At 46.8% G+C, this 27,921-nt stretch overlaps 2 protein-coding genes across 2 annotated transcripts in view; both read right to left on the bottom strand.

Moving 5' to 3' along the window:
- LOC146356570 (vomeronasal type-2 receptor 26-like) overlaps positions 1-9,862 on the bottom strand; it is a 46,793-nt gene extending 36,931 nt beyond the window's left edge. Inside the window, exon 1 of the mRNA XM_084830190.1 lies at positions 9,837-9,862. Coding sequence (XP_084686316.1) covers positions 9,837-9,862 — 26 coding nt within the window. The remainder of the gene's footprint in view (positions 1-9,836) is intronic.
- Positions 9,863-10,112: 250 nt separating this feature from the next.
- Positions 10,113-27,921, bottom strand: part of LOC146356565 (uncharacterized) — a 227,624-nt gene continuing 209,815 nt past the window's right edge. Inside the window, 2 exon segments of the mRNA XM_084830189.1 lie at positions 10,113-11,383; positions 11,528-11,733. Of these exon segments, the coding sequence (XP_084686315.1) occupies positions 10,113-11,383; positions 11,528-11,733 (1,477 nt within the window).

Genomic DNA, 27,921 nt, shown 5'->3' with positions numbered 1-27,921 from the left:
AAGCAAGGGAGAAAGGGGAAGATCTATCCAACTGAATGCAGAGTTCCAGAGAATAGCTAGGAGAGACAAGAAGGCCTTCTTAAATGAACAATGCAAGGAAATGGAGGAAAACAACAGAATGGGAAAGACTAGAGATCTCTTCAAGAAAATTGGAGATCTCAAGGGAACGTTTTGTGCAAAGACGGGCATGATAAAGGACAAAGAAGGCAGGGACCTAACAGAAGCAGATGAGATTAAGAAGAGGTGGCAAGAATACACAGAAGAACTATACAGGAAAGATCTTAATGTCCTTGATAGCCATGATAGTAATGTCCTTGATAGCCATGATAGTGCAGTCACTGAACTTGAGCCAGACATCCTAGAGAGTGAAGTCAAATGGTCCTTAGGAAGCATTAGTAACAACAAAGCTAGCGGAGATGACAGTATTCCAGCTGAGCTATTTAAAATCCTAAAAGATGATGCTGTTAAAGTGCTGCATTCAATATGCCAACAAATTTGGAACACTCAACAATGGCCGCAAGACTGGAAAAGGTCAGTTTACATTCCAATTCCAAAGAAGGGCAACACCAAGGAGTGTTCAAACTACCGCACAATTGCACTCATTTCACATGCCAGCAAGGTGATGCTCAAAATCCTACAAGCTAGGCTTCAGCAGTATGCGAACCGAGAACTACCGGAAGTACAAGCTGGGTTTCGAAGAGGCAGAGGAACTAGAGATCAAATCGCCAACATTCGCTGCATCATGGAGAAAGCAAGAGAATTCCAGAAAAACGCCTATTTCTGCTTCATTGACTACGCTAAAGCCTTTGATTGTGTGGATCACAACAAACTGTGGCAAATTCTGAAAGTGATGGGAGTATCAGACCACCTTACCTGTCTCCTGAGAAACCTGTACGAGGGTCAAGAAGCAACAGTAAGAACCGGAGATGGAACAACCGAGTGATTCAAAATTGGGAAAGGAGTACGACAAGGCTGCATATTGTCACCCTGCTTATTTAACTGATATGCAGAGTACATCATGAGAAATGCCGAGTTGGATGAATCAGAGGTCGAAATTAAGATTGCTGGGAGAATTATCAACAACCTCCGATATGCAGACGATACCACCCTAATGGCAGAAAGAGAATAGGATCTAAAGAGCCTCTTGTTGAGGGTGAAAGAGGAGAGTGCAAAAGCTGGTTTGAAACTCAACATTAAAAAAACGAAGATCATGGCATCTGGCCCCATCACTTCCTGGCATATAGAAGGGGAAGAAATGGAAGCAGTGACAGATTTTACTTTCTTGGGCTCACTGCAGACAGTGACTGTAGCCATGAAATTAAAAGACACTTGCTCCTTGGGAGGAAAGCTATGGCAAACCTAGACAGCATAGTAAGAAGCAGAGACATCACCTTGCCAACAAAGGTCCGTCTAATCAAAGCTATGGTTTTCCCAGTAGTAATGGATGGCTGTGAGAGCTGGACTATAAGGAAGGCTGAGTGCTGAAGAATTGATGCTTTCGAACTGTGGTGCTGGAGAAGACTCTTACGAGTCCCCTGGACTGCAAGGAGGTCAAATCAGTCAATCCTAAAGGAAATCAACCCTGAGTGCTCATTGGAAGGACAGATCCTGAAGCTGAAGCTCAAATATTTTGGCCACCTAATGCGAAGAGAAAACTCTCTGGAAAAGACCCTGATGCTGGGAAAGACTGAAGGCAAAAGGAGAAGGGGACGGCAGAGGATGAGATGGCTAGATAGCATCACCCATGCAATGAATATGAACTTGAGCACACTCCGGGAGAGTGCGCAGGACAGGAAGGCCTGGCGTGCTATGGTCCATGGGGTCACGAAGAGTCGGACACGACTGAACGACTGAACAACAACAACAACTGCCTAATAGCCAAACCTCCCCAGGCAGTTTGCAATGTGATAAAACATAATATACAAACTTTAACATTCAAAAATTTAAAACAGTTTAAAATGAGTTGAAAACAATTGACAATAATACTACCAGGACATGACAAAAAAACAAAACAAACCTAAAATGCCTCGTCATATGTTATCCAATGCCTGAGAGTAGATGAAAGTAGAAATGTAGAAATGATGAAAGTAGAAATGTGAAGGCCAGGGGAAAAAAACAAAAAAAGAATAATTTGGTGGGGAAATGTTTTGCTTTTTTCTGACTTTTTTTCCATGGACCACCCCCCCTCCCCAATTGAACAGCTTTGGAGTATGACATATTTTCTTTTATGCTAGGTGAGATCCAGAACCAGAAGAACAATCGCTGGTCCCCACGTATGTGTTTGCATGTGTTGGGGTGGGCAGGCAGTAACACTGCTGCTACAAATGAACTACCCATTTGCCTCTCAAAAACAGAATCACGGCAGACAATCCAGATCTTCTGGATCCCTTTTAAGAGACTATGCTAATATCTGGGCCGGAGCTGTGTGCAAATGGCCTCTCAAAATTCTCCATCCTCCAAGCGCAAGTGTGTGGCTGGAGAAAACACATATTTAAGAGAACTTACCAATAAACCTTCTTCCATAGGACAAAGAAGGGCAGATCATAGAATAGTAGGGTTGGAAGGGGCCTTCAAGACCATTGAGTCCAACCCCCTGCTCAATGCAGGAATCTAAGTCAAAGCATCCCTGAGTGGTGGCTGTCCAGCCTCGTCTTGAATGCCTCCAGGGTGGGAAAGCCCACCACCTCCCTAGATCATTGGTTCCACTGTCGTAGAGTCAGGAACTTTTTCCAGAATCCAGCTTCCTGTCACTTGAGCCCATGATTCCGTGTCCTGCACTCTGGGATGATCGAGGAGAGATCCTGGCCTTCCTCTCTGTGACAACCTTTCAAGTACTTGAAGAGCGCTATCCTATCTCCCCTCAGTCTTCTCAAGGCTAAACATGCCCCATTCTTTCAGTCTCTCCTCATAGGGCTTTATATTCCATCATCTCCGAGACTGCATTTTTCTGAAACCACGGAAAGCTAGTTTTCAGAGCGCACTGTTCAAAGCTCCTGTTGTACATGTTTATTGGCTGTGTTTCCCCAACCACCGCCCGTGCTGTTTCCCCTCCCCCTCCCGCTGCCTTCCCAATTGTCTCCTTTGTCCTTTGTTATTTCTTTGCCTCAAGGAACACCAGGCTGAAAATGCACTGATAAACATGTCTCCTCAGAAGTCATAGAATCATGGAATAGTAGGGTTGAAAGGGCCTACAAGACCATCAAGTCCAACCCCCTGCTCGATGCTGGAATCCAAGTCCAAGCATCCCCAACAGATGGCTGTCCAGCAGCTCCATCTTGAATGCCTCCAGTGTGGGAGAGCCTAGCACCTCCCTAGGTCATTGGTTCCATTGCCCATAACTCCAGACTGATCTTTAATGAAGACCCCCCACCCCCAAAATAACCTTGCTACTTCTGGATTTATTTTTTTATGGTGGGATATACATTTAAAAAACAAAACAAAATAACAATAAATACGCAACAGTACAGGGTTGTTGTTTTTTAATCAGATAGTTGACAGCACCTTGAGAGAAGGCCCATTGTTGGTGGTGTATCTGCTCATCCCATTTGGGATATAGACGTTTTAAAAAGAGTTGTTACTTTGTACAAATCCAGTGAGCCAGGCGGGACTGAAGGCTGCAGATAAAAGTGCGGTTACAAAGTGCCCCAATGAAAATGCTGTTTTCGTAAAAGGTAGCCTACCTTTGGAAAGAAAGGCTCTCTCCCAGTCTTCAAAAAGCTACAGGTGAACGCCCCACCCCCAGTAAGAAAGCCCAGACCAAATAGGTCCAATGCAGAACTGTATCTGTGATGATTTGCAAGCATTCTTTTTTTTTCTGGTGGGAAAACTTATGCCAGAATAAATGTATTGGGCTTTAAGGTGCCGTATGATTCTTTGCTGTAATAGACTAGCATAGCTATCCTCTGGAAATCTACCCATTCCTGTTTAGAGATGTATGAATCCACCCCCCACTGTCCAATCCGAGGGGGTGTCCGCTGCGGGGCAATTCGGGCCACTTGGGGCCCTGCGGAGTCCTCCAGAGCCCTGTTGCATCTGCTGGAGTTCACGGAGTGGTTCTCTGGCTTCCTAAAAAACAAAATATGCTAGTGACAGCTGCCATTAGCCCTTCGCAGGGAAATTGCAGCCATAAACGGCATATTTTACACCATTTACGGCCGTAAAGCACTGACTTTTACCTAAATTGCAGCTGTTTACAGCTGTATTTAGGCAAAGGTCAGTGCTTTACATCCGCAAATGGCCATTTGTGTCTGTAATTTTTTAGGAACCTGGAGAGCCACCCCGCAGGAACTCCTCTGGACCTGGAACTAAGTGGGGCCGGACCGCGGCGGGCTCCGGAGGTCAGATTCCTATTCCTGTTAACCTTCGCAGTCAAGAGGCAAAAATTGTAGAGTACTTCCGATGCCTCTTGAAGAAACACCTGCTTTAGTTACAAGGAGAATGTAGGAGACGAGTGTAGCAAGCAAAGCAAATGCATCATTACTTACACCTTCCATAAGCTTATAATCTTTTTCGTTCTATTGAGCTCGCTCCTGTGGGCTAGTGCTGGTGATCAGAAAATACCAGAGTCAGCAAATACATTTGCAAGATTTATTCAATAAGGAACGATTAAACAAACATGCACTCAGCAATAAGATATAACAGCAGGGTATGAATGGAAAAATATATATACATGTGGTGATTGACAGGAAAACATGTCGCAATGTAAATATAGAAACCATCGGAAATTAATCTAAGAACAAGACATTAGAATGCAGATAATGATAGCAGCAATTTACATGTACACACTAAATAATTATCTGAAGAACATAAGCAAGCAACTTCAACAAAACAGGAATATTACTGAGCCCTAAATGACATCCATCTAAAAATTCCAACAGTCCCAACTACATAGCAGTTTAATCTAAAGATTAAGGGGAAAGAAGGGGGAACGGGAGGGGAAATTATAGCTACCAATCCCAAATAAATAAGAAGGGCTCATGTGGGTGTAAATGAAAGTCATGATCCAGGCATCTAGCCCCAAAATAGTTGGCTCAGAAAAAAATGGCCAAGAGCAACTTCAAAAATTGAGGAGGAGACAGGCATGTTCAAACCAAGAAAGCTCCTCTTCTCTCCAAGAGAAGACCACAAGGCAAGTTAGGATCCAAAAGGCCTCAGAACAAGTAAATCTCTGCTAGCAATATAGAAGTTTAAGCAATAAAGGGTGCAATCCTATGCATGTTTAGTCAGAAAAAGGTCCAACAACTCCCAGCATGCCCCAGCCAGCCATGCTAGCTGGGGCATGCTGGGAGTTGTAGGACTTTTTTCTGTCTAAACATGCATAGGATTATGCCCAAAATGAAATGAAGAAGTGACATCCTATACTGAGGTACAATCCCATTTTGGTCCCCTGACACCCCTAAATTTTCTTGCCTTCTGATTGGTCTATTTTCACTCGTTTCACTACACATTCGGTTCTGGGTTGGTGAATGATATTTTGGGGTGGGGCATCAAAAATGGCAAAACAGTTCTCCATTGATTTAGGGGGGTAACGTAACCCTAGGTCTTATCGGGGTACAGGGGAATACTACAGCTGTTAACTCCAGGGAGTCACAAATGCAATTTTCTCATACTGGTCCATTTTTCCATGGCTAGACCATAGTCTTGTCAGCAATTTCCAGCCCTCGAGGAAAAACAGGCCTGCTTGTGAACCAGCATTTACTCCTATGCTATTCCATGGCTTCCTTGCAAGCCCTCTATCCCCAACACTGGAACTCACCAAAAGGGATGTGACTGACATGAATTACCCAACCATTACTAAACAAACAAACAAAAAAAAAAAACAAGGCCCAGAAACTGTTGCTCTTTTCGCAAGAACTGTCTTGCGGGATCAGGGCTAATGTCTATGTAAAGCAATGGTGTTGAACCTCTTTGGGTGGGACCAAAGGCAAAAGGGGGCTGGCCAAACTCCCCACACACACACACACAATATGGCAAATTTTAGCTAAAAGCTCCTATTGACTAAGCCGTAAGAGAGGCATGTTGACCTTTTAGGATGGGAGGAAAAAAATCCACAAATGCTGGAAAATCACTAAATAACCCCCAGGCAGTATTTATTCATTATTTATTTATTCATTACGTTTATATCCCACCCTTCTTCCATTGTTGAACTCAAGGTGGATTCTTGTGGTTCCCAGGTGATCTCCCCTCCAAGCACTGACCAGACCTGCTTAGCTTCAGCAAGGTGGTGGCCTCCTGTGCCTTCAGACCATGCCTGGGACAACATATCATGGAGTAGTTACCCTTGAAGGCTACGAATGTATGATGCTATTTTCCACTGAGTCGCACATGGCAGAGGGAGTCATTAAGTATTTATTTATTTTTATTTATTACATTTACATCCCACCCTTCTTCCATCATGAAACTCAAGGTGGCTGCATGTGGTTCCCAGGTGGTCTCCCCTCCAAGCACTGACCAGATCCAGGCCTGCTTAGCTTCAGCAAGATGGCTGCCTCACGTGCCTTCAGACTATGACCTGGGACCAGTACATCTTGTGGCAAGGAAGTTCCGCATACGGATGTCAGAGGAATCCAAAATGGATTCATACACCTTCAGATTTCTATGAATTCAACCCCCAGATTCCACATCGGACAACATCTTCTGAGTTGCCCAGCCTCTGTGGACTTCAGGGCCATTTTTTTTTTTTTTTAACTTTCAAGAATTATGTGCAAATCTAGCCATACGAAAGTTAGTGGGAAATATGCTAATATATATACAATTTTTTTTAAAGAAAAAAGGAAGCCCAATGTTTTATACATCTCCAATCTCTCCTCGGCCTCTGTCGTGTAGCGCTAAGAACAACTATGGAAAATATTGCGTACTGGTGCAACTTATGGAAATTGTGGCAAACATTTTTGCTACCTTTCCGAAGGGGAAAAGCATCCGATTTCATCAATGAGTGGAGAGCGCTAGGCTTTAGGAGTAGCATGTGCAAGCATCCAGAGGAAAGTATTAGTGTTCATTTTAGAACAAGAGACTGAACGGCTTTGAACAGCTCCTGAAGGAGACATTCCGAAATACGTACAGCACAATAAATTTTGCTTTTTCGAGCAACAGAACTTGCTTCCCCCTTCTTTGTCGCCGCCGCCCATCAGTGAGTGGGGAACCGATCCACAAAACACATTCGGAACAGATTAAACAAAATCCGTGCATCCCTAGTTCCGTAAGTCACATATGCGGAGTAAAAATACTAGTCTTCCCTTTTTGTCCATACTAAAACTACTGCCAGTCCATTTCAACAGGTGAACCCGAGTTTTTCCCCAGAGTTCAACATTTTGTAAATTTCTAGGTTTTTTCTTTCTTTCTAAACTGGGAAGCCACAAAGCTATCTGCCTTTCCTCACAGTGAACATGCTCCAGCCTCTTTAATACCTAGGGAGGTGGTGGGCTCTCCCACACTGGAGGCATTCAAGATGAGGCTGGACAGCCATCTGTCAGGGATGCTGACTTGGATTCCTGCACTGAGCAGGGGGTTGGACTCGATGGTCTTGTAGGCCCCTTCCACCCCTACTATTCTATGATGCTATGAATATGGGGTATGTATCTGTAAGTAAGAGGAGTGACTATGTAAGTGCATTTCTGGTGCTTTTGTCGTAGGCTTTGAATTCATGGATGTGGAGCGGGGCCCTTGCACTGGACATTGCCAAAAACATATAATGGGCTCAAGTTACAGGAATCCAGATTCCAGCTGTACATCGGGAAAAACCTCCTGACTGTTAGAGCAATACGACAATGGAACCAATGACTTAGGGAGGTGGTGGGCTCTCCCACACTGGAGGCATTCAAGATGAGGCTGGGCAGCCATTTATCAGGGATGCTTTGACTTGGATTCCAGCACAGAGCAGGGCGTTGGACTCGATGGTCTTATAGGCCCTTTCCAACCCTACTATTCTATGATTCTATAATCATTCCAAGAGTCCTTTTCTCTGCTTTTTTTTCAGTTTGGAGAAATCTTCCTTAAGGTCAGGTGACCTGAATGGTAAGCAGGATTCTAAATGTTGCTTGAGGTCAAGTGACCTGAACGGTAGACAGGGTTCTAAATGTTGGTGCGCCCAAGGCGTATGCTTAAAGGGTTGTTAACCATCTTGCTAAAGGACAGTGATGGCCAGCTGATGTTGCTAGATCTGGCTAAAGAGGCTTCCACAATGGCCTTTGCAGGCTAAAATGTGTCTCTTGAAAGAGCCAGGATGCAATATAGCCAACCCAAGGGAGAAATAGGTCCGAGTTTTGCTTTCGGCTGGATGTAAGAGGGCTGCAATGGGAGGCTGCTTGGTTTGGGGGAACTAGCACTGTGTATATTACTAAATTAAGGGCACAATCGTATGCATGTTTAGACAGAAAAAAGTCCTACGACTCCCAGCATTCTCTAGCCCGCCATGCAGGCTGGGGAATGCTGGGAGTTGTAGGATATTTTTCTATCTAGACATGCATAGAATTATACCCTAAAAGATACTGTAAAGTGCCATATGTCTACAGGGCTGTCTCCTCCAAAAGGAAACTAAAACTCTGCAGTGCAAAGGCTAGAGGTTCTCATGACTTGGGTAAAGGGAAAAGCAAAACCACACTACTCCAATGCAGTGTATGACATGGGCTCCAGCAGAGTTCTTCCCCACATTCTGGCATTATATTCTTTGGCTGCCTTTACACTAAAGGAAAATCCCACAGTCCTCCCATTGTGGAGCCTTGCAGCGTTTACAGTGGGCTCCCAGATGGCAACCACGTGACTGCTGAGAGGGGAAGTTTTTAATTCTCAAGGTTCCATAGAGATCAGTGAAACAACGCCATCTAGTGGCTGTTTTATTAGCATAATAATTCGACTTACAATAACAGTTCATTATTTCCGGATCTTTTTGAGATGGAATAACCAGGAAATACCCTGGAAATTGATGATGTCATGGAAAGGACCCACAAACTTCCATGAGTGAGCAATCTCAATAGCAGGATAAAAGCTCCGTGTGAAGGAGCCCTTTTCATGATGCCCCCCCCGCCCCCACATAGCAATGTCAGTGTCTAACAGGCCTCCATAGAAAGAGAATTCCACCAAGAGAGACACCCCCAAAGCCTGCAGGAGCACCTGAAAGAAGGCCACCAAATATCATAGAATCATAGAATAGTAGGGTTGGAAGGGTCCTACAAGACCATCGAGTCCAACCCCCTGCTCAATGCAGGTATTCAAGTCAAAGCATCCTTGACACATGGCTGTCCAGCTTCGTCTTCAATGCCTTCAATGTGGGAGAGCCCACCACCGCCCTAGGTCTTTGGTTCCATTGTCATATTGCTGTAACAGTCCGTGAGTTTTTCGTAATGTTCAGCCAGAATCTGAACTTCCTGTAACTTGAGCCCATGAATCCATGTCCTGCACTTGGGGATGATCGAGAAGAGATCCTGGCCTTCCTCTCTGTGACAAACTTTCAAGTGCTTGAAGAGCGCTATCATGTCTCCCCTCAGTCTTCTTCTCAAGGCTAAACATGCCCAGTTCTTTCAGTCTCTCTTCATAGGGCTTTGTTTCCAGTATGCTCATCTTTGTTACCCTCCTCTGAACCCTCTCCAGCTTGTCTGCATCCTTCTTAAAGTGCGGTGCCCAGAATTGGACACAGTACTCCAGATGAGGCCTAATATGATCCCAGCACACTGACAGGTTAGTGAAGGAATGCCTGTTCCTCCCACAAGGAATGCATTGTAATGTAGTCGGTAAACGTATGGCACGTTTGCCGTATTTTGAGCACTGAGGTGCTCTCCCTTCTGTGTGACTTCTCTTAAGGTTGTATTGGTCAGAAGACTCTTGATTAGTGGGGTTTATACGTGGCTCCTACATCTCTGATCCTCATTACGGCTTGTGTGGCTCTTTCCTCCATACGCAGAGCTTAAAAAATAATACGTCATGAAGCACATAATGTCTGGTTTAGCAAAAGATGGGTTTAGCTAAAATGGTTTAAATGGCTTAAGCTAAAATGGTCTTTAATAGTGGGTGCTCACATTTTGAGGAAGGTTCACCTCCCAGGCATCCTTTTGTTTATCCTTTCTGAAGTCCAGCAAGGTATAAAGTATTCTAAATACTTCTACCATGGTCTGATGATTTTATGGTGCCTTTCCGATCTGCATTCCTCGATGGGATGTAAAGTGTGCGTTCCCCCAGAAGCTCTTTCCACACTGCAATCATTTATATGGTTTCTTTTCTATGTGGATTCTCTGATGTGAAGTAAGGTGTGAGCTCTGAGTAAAGCTCTTTCCACACTCCATACATTTATAGGGTTTCTCTCCTGTGTGGATTCTGTGATGGGAAGTGAGGCCTGAGCTGCAATTGAAACTCTTTCCACACTCAAAACAAGTATATGGTTTATCCCATCTGTGAATTTTTTGATGTGTAGTAAGCGTCGAACTATGACTGAAGGTCTTTCCACACTCCAAGCATTTATATGGTTTTCCCGCTGTGTGAATCCTCTTATGTGAAGTAAGGTTTGTACTATGGCTGAACCTCTTTCCACACTCCAGACATTTATATGGTTTCTCCCCTGTGTGAACTCTCTTATGTGAGGTGAGGCCTGTATTACTATTGAAGCTTTTTTGACATGCCAAACATGTGTACGGTTTTTCTCCCGTGTGTATTCTTTGATGCTGAGTTAGTTGAGCCCTGTGACTGAATTTATTTCCACATTCCATGCATTTATATGGTTTCTCTCCAGTGTGGATTTTTTTATGTGAAGAAAGGCTTGAACTCTGACTGAAGCTCTTTCCACACTCCAGGCATTTATATGGCTTCTCGCCTGTATGGATTCTTTGATGGCAAGTAAGGTATGTGCGATTACTGAAGCTCTTTCCACATGTCAAGCATTTATAAGGTTTCTCTCCCGTGTGGATTCGCTGATGCAAAGTGAGGTGTGAGCTCTGACTGAAGCTCTTTCTACACTCTAGACATTTATATGGCTTCTCCCCGGTATGGATTCTTTCATGGGAAGTAAGGTGTGCTTTTTGACTGAAGGTCTTTCCACACTCCATGCATTTGTATGGTTTTTCCCCTGTATGAATTCTCTTATGTGAAGTAAGGTATGTGCTATGACTGAAACTCTTTCCACACACAAAACATTTATATGGTTTCTCCCCTGTGTGAATTTTCTGATGTGAAATAAGGTTTGTGCTATGGCAGAAACTCTTTCCACAGTCCTTGCATACATATGGTTTCTCCCCCGTGTGAATTATTTGGTGCTGAATTAGCTGTGTGCTATTGCTGAAGCCCTTTCCACACTCCATGCATTTATATGCTTTCTCTCCAGTGTGCATTTTTTGATGTGAAATAAAGCTTGAGTTCTGACTGAAGGTCTTTCCACACTCAAGACACCTGTAGGGTTTCCCTCCTTTGTGAGTGTTTTGATGTTCAGCAAGAGCTGCGCTCTGACTAAAGCTCTTTTCGCATTCCAAACATTCAATTTTTGTTCCTTCGGAGTTAATTCTTCGATGTGATGCAAGGTGTGTTCTCTGGCAGGGCCTCTTTCCACAGTGCAAATGATTATACGACTTCTCTCCTGTGTGGATTCTCTGATGCAAAGTAAGGTGTGAGCTCTGAGTAAAGCTCTTTCCACATTCCAAGAATGTATATGGTTTCTCCTTTGTGTGAATTCTCTGGTGTGAAATGAGGGGTGTGCCCTTGCTGAAACTCTTTCCATGGTCCTTGCATACATATGGCTTCTCCCCTGCGTGAATTCTGCAGCGTGAGTTAAGTTTAGATTTAAATCGGAACATTTTCCCACATGAAAGATGCCCGTTATGTTTCTTTCCCTTATGATGTTCTTGCTGGATTGGGATTTGACAGAAGCCATCAGCCTGGCTAAGCATGGCTTTATTCCTCCCATTCTCTTCTTGATTCTCTGGCTGCCTCCTTGATCCATCTTGACTCTCAAAGGTCTCTTCCTCCATTTGATCCTGGGTTGTTTTTGAAGAGATCTCTTCAGAATGGTTACTGTCCTGTCCCTCACCTGCTGGAACAGAGAGAGAGAATAGCTAATTACATATGCGATTGAGAAATGGAGGCTGTAATCAATTATCAATTAGCTGTTACTGTGAACTAATAAAATTGTGCTTTCTGACATGGTGATCGGATGCAACCAGTCATGGTTGCCCTGGTGGAGCATAAAATACCAACTATTTTAAATTATAAGTACAACAAATAACTCGCAGAGGATATTTACTGGGGACAGGAGTGCAGCCCTTCAGAAGAGGTCATAATCAGAGCTCCACATGGATTTGTTTAATCTCGAGTCACTCATGACACCCAGCTCTATTTATTTTAAAACTGACGTGCTACTTTTCAGCAAAAGCAGTCACCAATGTTGGAAGGGGAAAACTGGAGGCTAAAATTTCAGGGTCCCTTGTACTGGATACCTAGGCACATCTACTTTAAACAGCCTCAGCTTGGCTCCGATGTTGTGGATGAGGTTTCTTTAGGGACTGAGACCAAAGTGTTCACATTCACTCAGATTTACTTAAAGTCTACGAATAAGAACTAAAACAACGACATAAACTAAATGCATTCATTAAAGAAAGACAACAGATAAAGCTTTAACAAGCACACAAACCTTCCACACAGCAACAAGGCAAAGATAAGACAGACTCACAAAGCGCTATTTTATGATGAAAGGTAAAGGGACTTTCTCCTCCACTCCAGACCCCGGCTTCATCTTAAGGCTTCATCTAAGCGATAGACCTCAGAGTAGCAAGCCCGATCCAAAGTAAAGAAGGAAGACCCAGATCTCTTCCGTGTATCAGCTTTAATGCCTTCCCAAATTTGGTGTCCTCCCCTCTAACACATATTCCAAAATCTTTACAACTATTGGTCCATGTCATCCTGTATGTCTCATCTCATGACTCATTTCCCAAATATTCCCTCCTATCTCTGACACATATTGTTTACTATGGAACAGGTCTATGTTCTCCTTTTATGAGTCAACACCTCTTCCCTTTTTCTCCAGACAGGGGAATCCCAGACCACAAGGTCTTCTTATCTATGACCCCTTACTTTTTACCCAGTTTCCTTATTAGGAAGACACAGCTGATAAGGTTGTCAAAACATCTCTTGCCAGCATCAGCATCTAGCAAGCTTCTAATACAGTGGATCTTACTCCCTTACTTGCCCTGCCCCCCTGCCCCCAAGCACCATCTCTCACCCCTTAAATTTTAAGCTCCCCTTACCCCATATTGTACCCAAATTGCAAAGCCCAAGAAAACATGACTTCAAAAGCAATAAAATGCAGCTGACACTTCAGACAACTATTTCCAAAGTAAAATGAACAGCAGCAGAAGGAGGTTAGACAAGATGATCTTTGAGGTCCCTTCTAACTCTAGGAAGCTGCTAGAATTTTCTTTAAAAAATATCCAACCAGGGAAACAGTGACTTGGTATTAAAAGCCTGCCAAACAAGCCATTATTAGGATACCACAGTACCTTAAAGGCACATCTCCTCCTGCATACACCTCCACAGACCCTTACATCATCTTCCAAGGACCTCTTCCAGGTGCCCCTACCAAAGGAAACTAGGCAGGTGACTACAAGAGAAAGGGCCTTCTCCGTTGTGGCACCCCACTTGTGGAATAAACTCCCCAAAGAGGTTCATCTGGCACCTACATTATCTTTTCGCTGCCAGGCAAAGACCTTTCTTTTCTCCCTGGCATTTTTAGAGTTATATGTTATTCTGGCTGTTTTCTCAATTCCTGTGCTGTTTATTGTTTCACATTATATCGTATTTTATTATTGTAAATATTTGTACTGTATTTTATATTTTTAACTGTCCTATGACATTTTAGTTTTTTAACTGTTTGGAATCCACCCAGAGAGCATGAGTTACTGGGCAGATTATAAATGTACTAAATACTTAAATAAATAAAATATTAACTTTCTGAAGAATGACTAGGAAGCAACCAAATGTCTCCCCACCACTGGCCAAGAGAAACTGTTCCAAAGTCTGGGTGCTACCACTGAGAAAGCCCTGTCCCACCAATTCAGTTTTATGTATGTATGTATGTATGTATTCATTCATTACATTTATATACCTCCAAAGAGCCGAAGCCCTCTGAGTGTCAGCTGATGGGTGTCAGCTAGTGATATCAATCATTAGCTGACACCCTGGCAAAATATATGTTTTATGATCCCTTCCTCTGCCACTTGAGGTCTTCTGCTGTTCATTCTTCTCTGCATTCCACCTCTTAGGGTGTCAGGGGGCCCTAGCCGGCCTCTTTCAGTCTACTCCAGGAGCCAACTCCAGACACAGACAAAGGATTCTTTTCAAGGCTTTATTCCTTTTACAACTTAATAACTCTATCACCAGCGACTAAGCTATGAACAGTAGAGTAACCTATGCCCCGGGTTGGAAACAGTTGGTCCCCGTTTGTACGAGAATCACTTGCAGACCCTGAACTTATGGGCTAGGGAGAGTCCTTCCCCTTTTCCCTTGGGTCCTCTGGACGCGACCGTTGCTTGCGCGCCAAATGGGCGCTACGCCTCCTTTCCGCGCCCTCCATAGCTCATTGCTCTCTGCGTCTGCGTCGAGCATCCAGCAAGCCCTCCTCCCCCACTCTTTCACTCCCAGGACCGCTATCTATGTCTGGAATGCTGGTAGAAGGAATCTCTGCCAGCTGCAGGGCCTGGGAGGGAAGAGCGCGCTCCTCTCCCACAGACGGCTGTTCCTCCTCAGAATCAGAACTGTTCTGAGGTTCTATGGGCTCAGTGTCCACCCTGACATAGGGAGCCCAAATGTGCTCAAACACATTGCCGTAATCAATTACATTTACCCAAAGCAGGGGCAGGCAACATGATGCCAGGGGGCACCAATGCGCCCCCGGAGTCCTTTCTTGGCACCCACCAAGGTTCCCTGCCCCTCCCACTTTTCTAAAAAAAAGTAGCATATTTCATTGCCAGCATCTGGGATTGCTCTAAAATAGGCTTCTGTTGGTGCTGAAAAGTATGGGTTCAAAGGAGTTGTTTAGTGTGTTGGTGCTCAGACCCCACCTCTGCCTTGGACTCAGTCTTTGGGGCTGGTTATTTGTCCTGAGCCATGCCCCCCATGGCAGCCATTTTGTAGTGGTGCCCAGGACAGTCTCTCAAATTGCCCGACGGAGCCGTGGGTACGTCTGGCCTAAATGGATGGTAGTAACCCTACCAGATCAAATAAAATACCTTACCTTGCCCCTAGAGAAGTATCTAGATACCTAGACAGGTATCAGTTCTGGCCCAGAGTGCCTTTTGGCAATTCCATCCCACATACCGGCTGCATGCCAACCCGGAGAAGTGGGATCTCACAACCCACCCTCATCCGTGCCCCTTTAGTGCATATACTACTACATGCAATTTCCACAGGTCTGCCTCTGAAGAGTTCTTAGAAATTTCAGTTGATCTGTCTCGTTGCAGGAGTGGGGAGGTGGGAGCCTGTTCAGCCCATCTTGCAGCAAGCAGGCCCAATTCAAGGTGCAGGTATACTCCTTCACCCTTTCTAATCTGATGTTGCTGTTATTGGCCTTTTACACCAATTTTATTCTTCTTTTTACACCTAATGTGTCTGTTTTTGAGAGGTTTATCCATTTATTGGTTTACCGATATTTATGAATCACATAAATTAAAGAGAAATTTCTAAGCGATATACAAATCATTCCATATAAAAGAATAATAAAAATACTCTATAATGCATGCTATGGAGAAAGTGGATAGGGAGACATTTTCCCCCCTCTCTCATAATACTAGGACCCACTGGAGTCAGCCCATGAAGCTGATTGGTGGGCAATTCAGGACAGATAAAAGGAAGGACTTCTTCACACAGCACATAGTTAAACTAGGAACTCACTACCACAGGATGTAGTGATAGCCACCAACGTGGATGGCTTTAAAATGGGGTGGGACAAATTCCTGGAGGAGAAGGCTATCAATGGCTACTAGTCCTGATGGCTATGTGCTACCTATAGTACTAGAGGCAGTGAGCCTATGTATACCAGTTGCTGGGAAACATGGATGGGAGAGTGCTGTTGTCCTGCTTGTGGGTTCCCAGTCGACAGCTGGTTGGCCACTGTGTGAATAGAATGCTGGATTAGATGGACCCTTGATCTGTTCCTGTTCTTCTCTTCTTATGACACCAAGGAGAAGATAAGATCACCAGTCTGTGAAAGCTTGTTGGAACAAGTAACTGTCTACTAGGTGCCAAAAGCCCAGGATGGTCAGGATCTGACACATTTGTAGTGGAAGGGAGTTCTAAAGAGTGTGTGCTATGATTCTAAAGGCCCTGTTCTAAACCATAAAGGACTGGAACTCCAAAATCCTAGGCACCACCAAGAAGGTATCTCTGATGAACACAGCAACCTAACAGAGAGGTATTGGGGAGGGGGGGTGTCAGGCAATCTCTTAAATACCTTGGTCCCAATTTGTTTAGAGCTTTGATGGAAAGTAAACCTGACAGAGCACGTCTCCCGACACGAACCTACCCGTACACTATGCTCAACATCTCAGGTCCTCCTCCGGCTGCCTACTCCGAGGGAAGCTTGGAAGACAGCAACAAGGGAGAAGGCCTTCTCGGTGGTGGCCCCCAAATTATGGAATGATCTTCCCGACGAGGCCCGCCTGGCGCCAACATTGTTATCTTTTCGGTGCCAGGTTAAGACCTTTATTTTCTCCCAGGCATTTGGCAGCATATGATAAGTTTTAATCAATCCTGGAATGGGTTATGGTTATGGTTGTTTGCTTTGAGATTGCTTGTTTGAAGTTGTTTTAGATAGATGTTCTTTTGTGTGTATCGTCTGTTCATGTGTTTTTTATGCCAACGGCTTTTAATCTCTGTATTTTTAATCTTTGTAAACCGCCTAGAGAGCTTTGGCTATTGGGCGGTATAGAACTGTAATTAATAAATAAATATTGAAACCTTAAACCAGGCCCATTAGCATCTAGGTAAGCCTAGCTACTTACATCCCCAGTGGGGATAGGAAGGACACACAGAATACAGAAAATCCCCTCCACCCCCCACACCCCGAACAGGGTCTGATTGTGGACAGCCCCACAGTTAAACTGGATAAGAGAGATGGAGGACGCTCAGTGAGATGCTGCAGTCTCTCATTCATTCATTCATTCATTCATTTGGCAACCAAGTATAGGTTACAGCCAAAGAGACCAACAACAGGCACCTATCAATACAATACAAGGTATTACCAATAACAATTCATTTTTTTTCTTAAATACTTTTTATTCTGTTTTATCTTTATAAGTGAAATAAACAGTACCAACAACCTAATCAGTAACTTCAATTTCCCAACGATACAGTATTCTTAGGAGGACGCAGCAATGACAAAAAAGAAAAAGAAAAAAAGATAACAGAAGAAGAAGGAAGAAAAAAGCATGAATTATGCTTCATGCATAATTCATAATGCATGCAAATTTAAATATAAATTTATATTTATATAAATTTAAATATATAAACTTAAAAGGATTAAGTTTAAACTCAGCATATATTGCCTTTCATCTAACATATAATAGTAAAGCTTAACAATTCAACCAGCCAAAAATCTTACTAACGAATCTCATAATAATGATAATAATAGTGCTCAGTGCCTTACAAGGATATGTGATCTCAGAAACCACTTTTCTTAAGACAAACAGGTATCCTCTTGGGCTGTTTTGAGTTGGGTTGCTTTTACCGCAAATCCAGCTGTGTTAAGCTTGACAAACGTGGATGTACTGGACAACAAATATTTAATTTTATCTATATCATTAAGGCTAGCTACAGGTCCTAAACATCTCATTAAATGTTTATCTCTTGGAACATTATAAGACTGGCAACGTAACATGTAGCGTAGCGTATCCTCAACCTCGTGTCTGCCACAAATACAGAAATGTCGTTGTCTGGGGAGGTTCTTACATCTTCCTTCCCTAAGGGAGCAATTGCCTATTGGGATAGGCAGCCAATTCCGAATTCGGAGGCAACCGCCTATCCAATGCAGAGTGTGGAGGGGATCTTCTCCTTGCTCCAGCCGCCCTGCATTCGCGGCTAGACGGACGACTTCGGCTGTCTAGCCTAGGGACCTCGGAGTGGGGCGGAAGGCCAGGCGACGCATAGGAAGCGACCTATTGGCACTTCCACACTTCCCACCCCCAGGAATGCCTCTTTTGCCCCGCTCCGCACTGCTCTTATGAGCCCGGAGACTGGGGACGTTCCGCGCCCCTTACGAGGTGGGGGAGAGATGAAGGAGGTGGTTCTCCAGGAACCAACCTCAGAGCACGGGCTCTGGGGTCAGTTCCTGGAAACCGACCAATCCTACGGCCATCTAGCTGCTGTCTAGCGGCCAGGGGACCGCACCCTAAAATTAGTTTTCATTGTCTGGAAGCACAAGGCTATATAAAGCCTTGAGAAGAAAGGGAGACGTGATCTCAGACAGGAATTTCTCTTCCCCATGGAATGTTTTTAGGAGGGGGTAACAAGAGGAAAATCTGGATATCCTAATTGAGATGCTGCAGCCGCTAACAGATTGTCACAGAGAGGAAGGCCAGGATCTCTTCTCGATCACCCCAGAGTGCAGGACATGGAATAATGGACTCAAGTGACAGGAAGCCAGATTCCAGCTGAACATCAGGAAAAACCTCCTGACTGTTAGAGCAAGACAACAATGGAACCAATGACCTAGGGAGGCGGTGGGCTCTCCCACGGCGGAAGCATTCAAGATGAAGCTGGACAGCCCTCTGCCAGGGATGCTCTGACTTGGATTCCTGCACTGAGCAGGGGGTTGGACTACATGGTCTTGCAGACCCCATCCAACCCTACTATTCTATGATTCTATGAATTCGGAAGCTTCCTGAGAGGGACTTTGTAGTTCCCAACATGGCATCAGTCAAGCCAAGCTCAAAGAGCAAAGCATAGCAGAGAAAGCATACCAGGGCACACAGCTCATCCACCAATATTCAGTCTGCAATCATTACAAATAAATATTTGATTATTATTTGTTAATATTGGACTAATCCATTTTTTAATTTATTTTATTATCACATCGATATCCTGCCTTTTCCCTCTTGCAAATGTTTGAATAAACAACCATTCAAAAAAGAGACAGAAAGATCCTTACCCAGAGAGGCCACGTTACTGTAGTTCTCCATCATGACTTCCTTGTAAAGAGCCCTTTGGCTCAGATCAAGCAGAGCCCACTCCTCCTTGGTAAAATACACAGTCACCTCCTCAAAGGTCACCAGAACCTGAAAAAAGAAGAAATCATTATCTCCTCTCAAATAATGCTACACGGACGCACACCACAATCTGAAAGAAGAATTTGCAGAGGAGTAATTTGGTATTTCCCTGAAAGATTTTATGTAGGTCTATTTTTTTTTTTTTTAAAGGGTCAATGGAGAGAGCCAGTGTATTGTATGTAGTGTACTGGCTAAGCTGTTGGATTGGGATTCAGGAGATCTGGGTTCTAATCCCCATTCGGCCATGAAGCTCATTGGGTGACTTTGGGCCAGTCACTGACTCTCAGCCTGACCAACCTCGCAGGGCTGTTGTGAGGATAAAATGGAGAGGAGGAGAATTGTGTATGCTGCCATGAGTTCCTTGCAAGAGGAAAAGGCAGGGTATCAATGCAATAATAAAATAAATAAGTAACTGATTAGTCAAATACTGACAAATAATAATCAAATATTTAACACATTAGTTCATTAGTACAATCAGAAAGAACACAGAGTATTATGCTAGTCACACACACACACACAAAGTTTACAGGATGCCATTTCCTGTCCACAGGCAACTGCAGCTGACTTGATGTTAGTGTGACTCCTGGGACTTGGGACCTGTGTATGGATGAGTACTTCTGAACATGCACAGAGCACCTTCTTATGGGGAAATAAATTGTTTTAAAAAAGGATCTAAGGGCAAAACACAGCTATGTGTTTGCAAAATGCCTGTTCCATGCAAAAAAGAAACTATCTGAACTTTATGCCAGTTCATTGCCAGGCCCAATTCAAAGTGCTGGTATTAACATTCAGAGCCCTTAACAGCTTGGGGCCAGGTTATCTGAAGGATCACCTCCTCCCATATGTGCCTGGCCAGACCCTAAGATCATCCTCAGCGGTCCTTCTCCGTAAGCCCCTGCCAAAGAAAGTGAGGCAGGGGACTACCAGGAAGAGGGCCTTTTCTGCTGTGGCCCCCCCCAGCTGTGGAATGAGCCCCCTAGAGAGGTTCACCTGGCACTTACACTGTACTCCTCCTGGCAGTAGGTGAAGACCTTTTTATTCTCCCAGTATTTTCGCATTTTAGTTTCCTAGTCTTTTAGCTTTGCTGTTCTAAATCTGTATTTTAAATCTCAGCATTGCTGCTGGGTTTTATTCTGGTTGTACTGTTCTATTGTGGTTTTAAGCTTTCATATTTTATATTGTTTTAGGCTGTGCTTTGTGGTTTTCATTTTTGTGAGCCACCCAGAGCGCTTCGGCTATTGGGCGGCATAGAAATGTAATAAATAAATAAATAAAACGTTACCAAAAAGCGGTGTGTGTGTGTGGGGGGAATTTTGCTCTAACACAGGCTGGTTGGATCAGCTAGACATAGGGATGGCGGAGAATTCCGCCACAGATTTAGGTGAGGCCGAATGCACTGGCATTCGGCACCCCAAAACCCGTGGCTGAACGGCCTCCCACCCACCCGCGGAATCCCCCCTGGGATGAAGCTTACCTGGGCCGGTGGCTCCGGTGGTGGCTCCAGCGGCGGCAGCTGGCCTCTTGGCCAGCTGCTGTGGACTCAAATGGCGGCCGCCGTAGCGGCCGCCATTTGTGTAGTTGCCTTTGCTGTGATAGGCTACGTAAATACTTACGTAGCCTATCACGGCAACAACAACAACAAAAAACAGCGTACGCAAATGGCGGCGGCTACAGCGGCCGCCATTTGCGTTCCCTTTTTTTCACTGTTTTAGCCTATGTAAATATTTACGTAAGCTATTACGGCGAAAAAAAAGGGGGACGCAAATAACGTAGTGGGCTAAAGCAGCGAAAAAAAAGGAAGCGCAAATGGCGCCCGCTACGCTATTTGCGTTCCCCTTTTTTTTCACCGTAATAGCTTACGTAAATATTTACGTAGGCTAAAACAGCGAAAAAAAGGGAGCGCAAATGGCGCCCGCTACGCTATTTGCGTTTCCCTTTTTTTCGCCGTAAGAGCTTACGTAAATATTTACGTTGGCTAAAACAGCGAAAAAAAAAAGGAATGCAAATGGTGCCCACGACGCTATTTGCGTTCCCCTTTTTTTTTCGCTGTAATAGCTTACGTGAATATTTGCGTAGGCTAAAACAGCGAAAACAAGGGAACGCAAATGGTGGCCGCCGTAGCCGCCACCATTTGCATACGCTGTTTGTTTGTTTTTTGCCTGCAGGCTGCCCAGCGGCCGGATGTCCAGCTGCGGGCGGCCCCAGCTGGTGGCTCCGTGGAATCACCGCGGAGCGGAGCCGGCCGGGTTAGGATTTTGGGGGGAGGTGCGAAGCGCCTCCCCCCCCCCACCACGAATCACCCCGTCGAAAAGGTAAGTGACTTTCATACATCCCTATCCATGCTCCTCCTCTTAAGGGAAGAGTTGCAGGGAAGCGTCTGAATTCTATGTAATATCATGGCTAGCTGGCAACCCAAGACCACCGTGCCTGTGGAGAGACATGCAGTTGCAGAAGTTGTACAGTTGCAGACAACAGTTGTGCGTTTGCGTCACGCTTCCTCCTGATGGTGCCCAGGAGTTCAGCAAATGCCTCTCAGGAAAAGCTGGGCCGTGTGGCTTCCGTCGGAGGGGAGAGGGCGAAGAAGCTCTCTGCAGAGAGCTGCAGGACGTTTAGAGATGCTCCCGAGGGAGTTGTTGCACGTGACTGTCACTCCTGCAGGGTTGGGGAACGCTAAGGTGCTCTTTCTCTCACTGTCCTCGTGCTATTGGACGAGCTCCTGGGTCGTCCAACTAAAGAGGGAGGCTCTGCTATCTAGACAAGACCGTTCAAGGAATATTGGACAAAATGGAACTGTAATCCAATGGCAGGTGGCCAGCTGACAAGATTGGTCAGGTCACCTGACTGGCATCAGTCATGGGAGAAGATCAGAGGAGCTCCCAGCCCCCTGAACGGGGAGATGCAAAACCTCGCAGCACCAGAAACAAGAAAAAACGCAGGGTGCAATCCTATGCTTGTTTGGACAGGAAAAGTCCTACAACTCCCAGCATCCCCCAGCCACCGTGGCTGGCTGGGGGATGCTGGGAGTTGTAGGACTTTTTTCTGTCTAAACAGGCATAGGATTGAGCCCCAAGAAGGATAGGGGGCTTGAAAGAACACGGAGGAAGCAGCCAAGCAGCTTCCGAGACAATCCCTCTCCCCGTCTTACCTGAGCAGACAGCACTGTGGATGTTTCCCCTCCGGCCCAAGGAAGAGCTGATCTCGAACACGGCGCCGAAGCCATCCCGCTACCTGCGAGAGAAACCAAAACGTCGCCCAGGCTTCTACCCTTCACGCATACGTCTAGTATGTTCAGTTCCTTGTGTGTAAGGTTCTTCTGACTTCCACAGGCTCTGGTTCTGATCTAGAAATGCCCGAATGGGATGAGGGGGTTCGAGCCAACAATCTCTCACACAGAAACACCCTGGAGATTGTACAGATTTACATCGATTTATTACATTAAAAAAACAAAGACCATGGCATCTGGCCCCATCACTTCCTGGCATATAGAAGGGGAAGAAATGGAAGCTGTGACAGATTTTATTTTCTTGGGCTCCAAGATCACCACAGATGGTGACTGTAGCCATGAAATCAAAAGACGCTTGCTCCTTGGGAGGAAAGCTATGGCAAACCTAGACAGCATAGTAAGAAGCAGAGACATCACCTTGCCGACAAAGGTCCGTCTAATCAAAGCTATGGTTTTCCCAGTAGTAATGTATGGCTGTGAGAGCTGGACTATAAGGAAGGCTGAGCGCCGAAGAATTGATGCTTTCGAACTGTGGTGCTGGAGAAGACTCTTACCACGAGTCCCCTGGACTGCAAAGAGGTCCAATCAGTCAATCCTAAAGGAAATCAACCCTGAGTGCTCATTGGAAGGACAGATACTGAAGCTGAAGCTGAAATATTTTGGCCACCTAATGCGAAGAGAAAACTCCCTGGAAAATACCCTGATGCTGGGAAAGACTGAAGGCAAAAGGAGAAGGGGACGGCAGAGGGTGAGATGGCTAGATAGCATCACCGATGCAATGAATATGAACTTGAGCACGCTCTGGGAGACAGCGCAGGACAGGAAGGCCTGGTGTGCTATGGTCCATGGGGTCACGAAGAGTCGGACACGACTGAACGACTGAACAACAATCCGCCTAATAACCCCTGTTCTCTGGGCGCTGATAAAAACGGGAGATGTTCTCTAGGAGATGATGAGAAAGACGTCCCCGCATCCCTTTGCAAATATAACCATAAAGTCTTGGGGCTATGAACGGCTGAGAAGTCTCTCTCCGTGTGCCCCCCTTCTCTCCCTCCTACTCTGACCCCCTCCTCTTCCCTCACAGAGTCTCCTCGCAGCCTTGGGCGCAGCTGCGTAGCGCATATTTTCTCCAGTCTCTGCCTTGGCTTCAGCTTTACAAGGCAAAAAGGGAGCCAGGTCCATTGCTTTCTTTCCAGTGGAAGCTGGTGCCTCCGATGCCAATGGGGCTGTGCAGCTGCTCCGGGTTGCAGTCCAAACCAGTCAGAACTGTAACGGAGCTGTCCAAGGGGCTGAAGCATTTCGGGTTCTGACTGAAACCCAGAGCAGATTCACAGCCCCACTGACATCAGACCCACCAGCCTGCACTCATCCTTCCTCTCCTTCCTTCCTTCCTTCCTTCCCTCTCTTTCTTTCACACACACGCACACATCTGCGCATGCTTTGAGCGGAGTACATGAGAACGTAAGAAGAGCCCTGCTGGATCAGACCAAAGGCCTATTCAATAAACAAAAAACCTTAAGAGTGGAAGAAGAGCCTGAGTGCCGGATCAGACCACGGGTCCATCTCGTCCAGCATTCTGTTCACACAGCGGCCGACCAGCTGCTGACCAGGAACCCACAAGCAGGGCATGAGAACCACAGCACCCTCCCGCCCATGTTCCCCAGCAACTGGTGCAAACAGGCTCACTGCCTCTGGTCCTGGAGGGAGCACATAGCCATCAAGACTAGCAGCCATGGATCGCCTCCTCCTCCAGGAACGTGTCCAGCCCCCGTTTAAAGCCGTCCAAACGGGTGGCCGTCCGCGCGTCCTGCGGCAGCGAGTTCCACAGTTCAACTCTGCGCTGCGCGAGGCAGCCCTTCCTTCCACCTGTCCTCAATCCCCCACCGATCACGTCATGGGACGACCCCGCCAGGTGCTTCCAGCAGGCTGGGAGGGGGAGAAAAATGGGCACTGGAGCGCCTCGCCAGGAAAGGCGGGGCGCCCCTTCCCCGAGCTGTGATGCGCGGAGGTGGCGCGGAGCTCCCTCTCTCCCCCCACTGGGCTCTCTGCCCCCAGGGACCCCCCCCTTTTTTTTCTTTGCCTCGGGTGCCAGGCCCGGCGGGCGTCGCACCCCGTGCAAGCCCGGGCGCGCTTTGCAGCTGCTGGCGCGGAGCAGCCCCGCCGGGCAGGGGGCGCCTCCCCGCCCCCCATCTGCCCCCTGCTCTCACCGGGATGCTGCGCCCGGAATTCCTGCCGCGCCCCGGTCTTGCTGCGGGGAAGTCGCGAGGAGGCCGATCTCCAGGCACGGACCCTCGAGATGGGAGGGGAGGGGAGGGGTGGGGTATGCACGCAACGCGCACAGCCGTCACGCCCGGCTCCCTCTGAGCACCGGGCAGGGTCCTAGCGCGGAGCGGGAGGAGCTGCTCTACCCGCCATATCTCTATGGCGCCGCCGTCCGCTCTTTGCATTGAGCGCCCCGCAAAGGGGCCACGTTCGCTCGGCAGCCGGAAGTGTCGGCGCAGTCCCGTAGTTCTGCCACTCAGCCCTGCAAGGGTGGACGATCGAGAGGCAGATTTTTCGAAAAGAGGGAGGGGGAGATGATTTTCCGCCTAAAATTCCGGTCGCCCTTCAGCTCTTCGCCTGGCAAGCTCACGAGGAGACCGTGAACTTGAGCCGGACATCCTCGAGAGTGAAGTCAAGCGGGCCTTAGGAAGCATTAGTAACAACAAAGCTAGCGGAGATGACAGTATTCCAGCCGAGCTATTTAAGATCCTAAAAGATGATGCTGTTAAAGTGCTGCACTCAATATGCCAACAAATCTGGAACACTCAACAGTGGCCACAAGACTGGAAAAGGTCAGTTTACATTCCAATTCCAAAGAAGGGCAACGCCAAAGAGTGTTCAAACTACCGCACAATTGCGCTCATTTCACATGCCAGCAAGGTGATGCTCAAAATCCTACAAGCTAGGCTTCAGCAGTATGCGAACCGAGAACTCCCGGAAGTACAAGCTGGGTTTCGAAGAGGCAGAGGAACTAGAGATCAAATCGCCAACTTTCGCTGGATCATGGAGAAAGCAAGAGAATTCCGAAAAACGTCTATTTCTGCTTCATTGACTACGCTAAAGCCTTTGATTGTGTGGATCACAACAAACTGTGGCAAATTCTGAAAGTGATGGGGGTACCAGACCACCTTACCTGTCTCCTGAGAAACCTGTACGAGGGTCAAGAAGCAACAGTAAGAACCAGACATGGAACAACCGATTGGTTCCAAATTGGGAAAGGAGTACGACTAGGCTGCATATTGTCGCCCTGCTTATTTGACTTATATGCAGAGTACATCATGAGAAACGGCTGGTTGGATGAATCACAGGTTGGAATTAAGGTTTCTGGGAGAATTATCAACAACCTCAGATACGCAGATGATACCACCCTAATAGCAGAAAGCGAAGAGGATCTCAAGAGCCTCTTGTTGAGGGTGAAAGAGGAGAGTGCAAAAGCTGGTTTGAAACTCAACACTAAAAAAACGAAGATCATGGCATCTGGCCCCATCACTTCCTGGCATATAGAAGGGGAAAAAATGGAAGCAGTGACAGATTTTACTTTCTTGGGCTCCAAGATCACCGCAGACGGTGACTGTAGCCATGAAATTAAAAGACGCTTGCTCCTTGGGAGGAAAGCTATGGCCAACCTAGACAGCATAGTAAGAAGCAGAGACATCACCTTGCCGACAAAGGTCCATATAATCAAAGCTATGGTTTTCCCAGTAGTAATGTATGGCTGTGAGAGCTGGACTATAAGGAAGGCTGAGCGCCGAAGAATTGATGCTTTCGAACTGTGGTGCTGGAGAAGACTCTTACGAGTCCCCTGGACTGCAAGGAGGTCCAATCAGTCCATCCTAAAGGAAATCAACCCTGAGTGCTCATTGGAAGGACAGATAATGAAGCTGAAGCTCCAATATTTTGGCCACCTAATGCGAAGAGAAAACTCCCTGGAAAAGACCCTGATGCTGGGAAAGACTGAAGGCCAAAGGAGAAGGGGACGGCAGAGGACGAGATGGCTAGATAGCATCACGGATGCAATGAATATGAACTTGAGCACGCTGCGGGAGAGAGCGCAGGACAGGAAGGCCTGGCGTGCTATGGTCCATGGGGTCACGAAGAGTCGGACACGACTGAACGACTGAACAACCACAAATGGAAGGCACACAGCCTTCACGCCCGCTCCCTTTGGACACCGGGCAGGGCGAGAGGAGCTGCTCTACAGGCCATGTCTCTATGGTGCCCCCGTCCCCTCTCTTTGCATTGAGTGCTCTCCAAAGGGGCCACGTTCGCTCAGGAGCCGGAAGTGTCGGCGCAGTCCCGTAGGGGCCGAGACTCGCGCTTTGCAGGCCTGCAGGCCAGGCAGAGGAGGGGGGGGGATTCTGCCACTCAGCCCTGCAAGGGCGGGCGATCTGAGCAACGCTCCTGCCAGAGGCAGATTTTTCAAAAAGAGGGAGGGGGAGATGATTTCCCACCTGACATTCCGGTCGTCCTTCGGCTCTTCGCCTGGCAAACTCACGGGGAGGCCGGATTCCCAGCGCATTCACCACAGGGCATAGAGATAGGGCAGGGGTGGGGATGAAAAGCACACAGCCTTCGCCTCCGGCTCCCTTTGAGCACCAGGCAGGAGCCTCGCGCAGAGCGAGACGGGCTGCTCTACGGTCCATATCTCTGTGGTGCCCCCGTCCCTTTCTCTTTGCATCGGGCGCTCTCCAACGGGGCTGCACGTTCGCTCGGGAGCCGGAAGTGCCGCCGCAGTTTCATAGGGGCGAAGAATGGCCCTTTGCAGAAGAGAGAAGGGTGGCGGGTGCGGATTCTGCCACTCAGTCCTGCCTGCAGCGCTTAATAAGTGGAGCCCTGCTCCCTAGCGAGGAAAGTTTAAAAAAAAAAATGGGGAGGGGGAGGGAATAGTGCGCACACCCACCTGCATTCTCCAGGCAGGGAGATAAACCTGGAGAGATGGCCAGGGGGGTGGGGGGGCTGATGCGTGGAGAGGACACAGAATGGAAGGTGCAGCCTTGGGATGAGGTGGGGGAAATACCAAGGCTTTGCCTTTGTGGGAGGGACCCATACCAATGAGGGGTGAGCCTTCCTCCCCGACTCCCCCCTCGGAATCATAGGTTGGGGTCTGCTCCGTGCCATCCAGCTGCAAACAGCCCCCCCCCCACACACACACACACACACTGCACCGTTTCAGCAGGGCACACTTGGGATCTGCTCTTCTGTGTGGGATGCGAGGATGTCGATCTGGGGGTGGGGAAACTTCCTCTATAGAATCATAGAATAGCAGGGTTGGAAGGGGCCGCTAAGACCATCCAGTCCAACCCCCCGCTCAATGCAGGAATCCAAGTCAGAGCATCCCTGACAAGTGGCTGTCCAGCCTGGTCTTGAATGCCTCCAGCGTGGGAGTTCCGTTGTCATGGACAGATCACTACCTGGTGGGGTTTAGAC

Source organism: Heloderma suspectum, chromosome 2, assembly GCF_057233095.1.
Source record: "Heloderma suspectum isolate Gila_16-S chromosome 2, 16-S_ref, whole genome shotgun sequence".
NCBI lineage: Eukaryota > Metazoa > Chordata > Lepidosauria > Squamata > Helodermatidae > Heloderma > Heloderma suspectum.
Note: the sequence above shows the minus strand (reverse complement) of the source record. Positions and strands in the feature narration are given on the sequence as shown.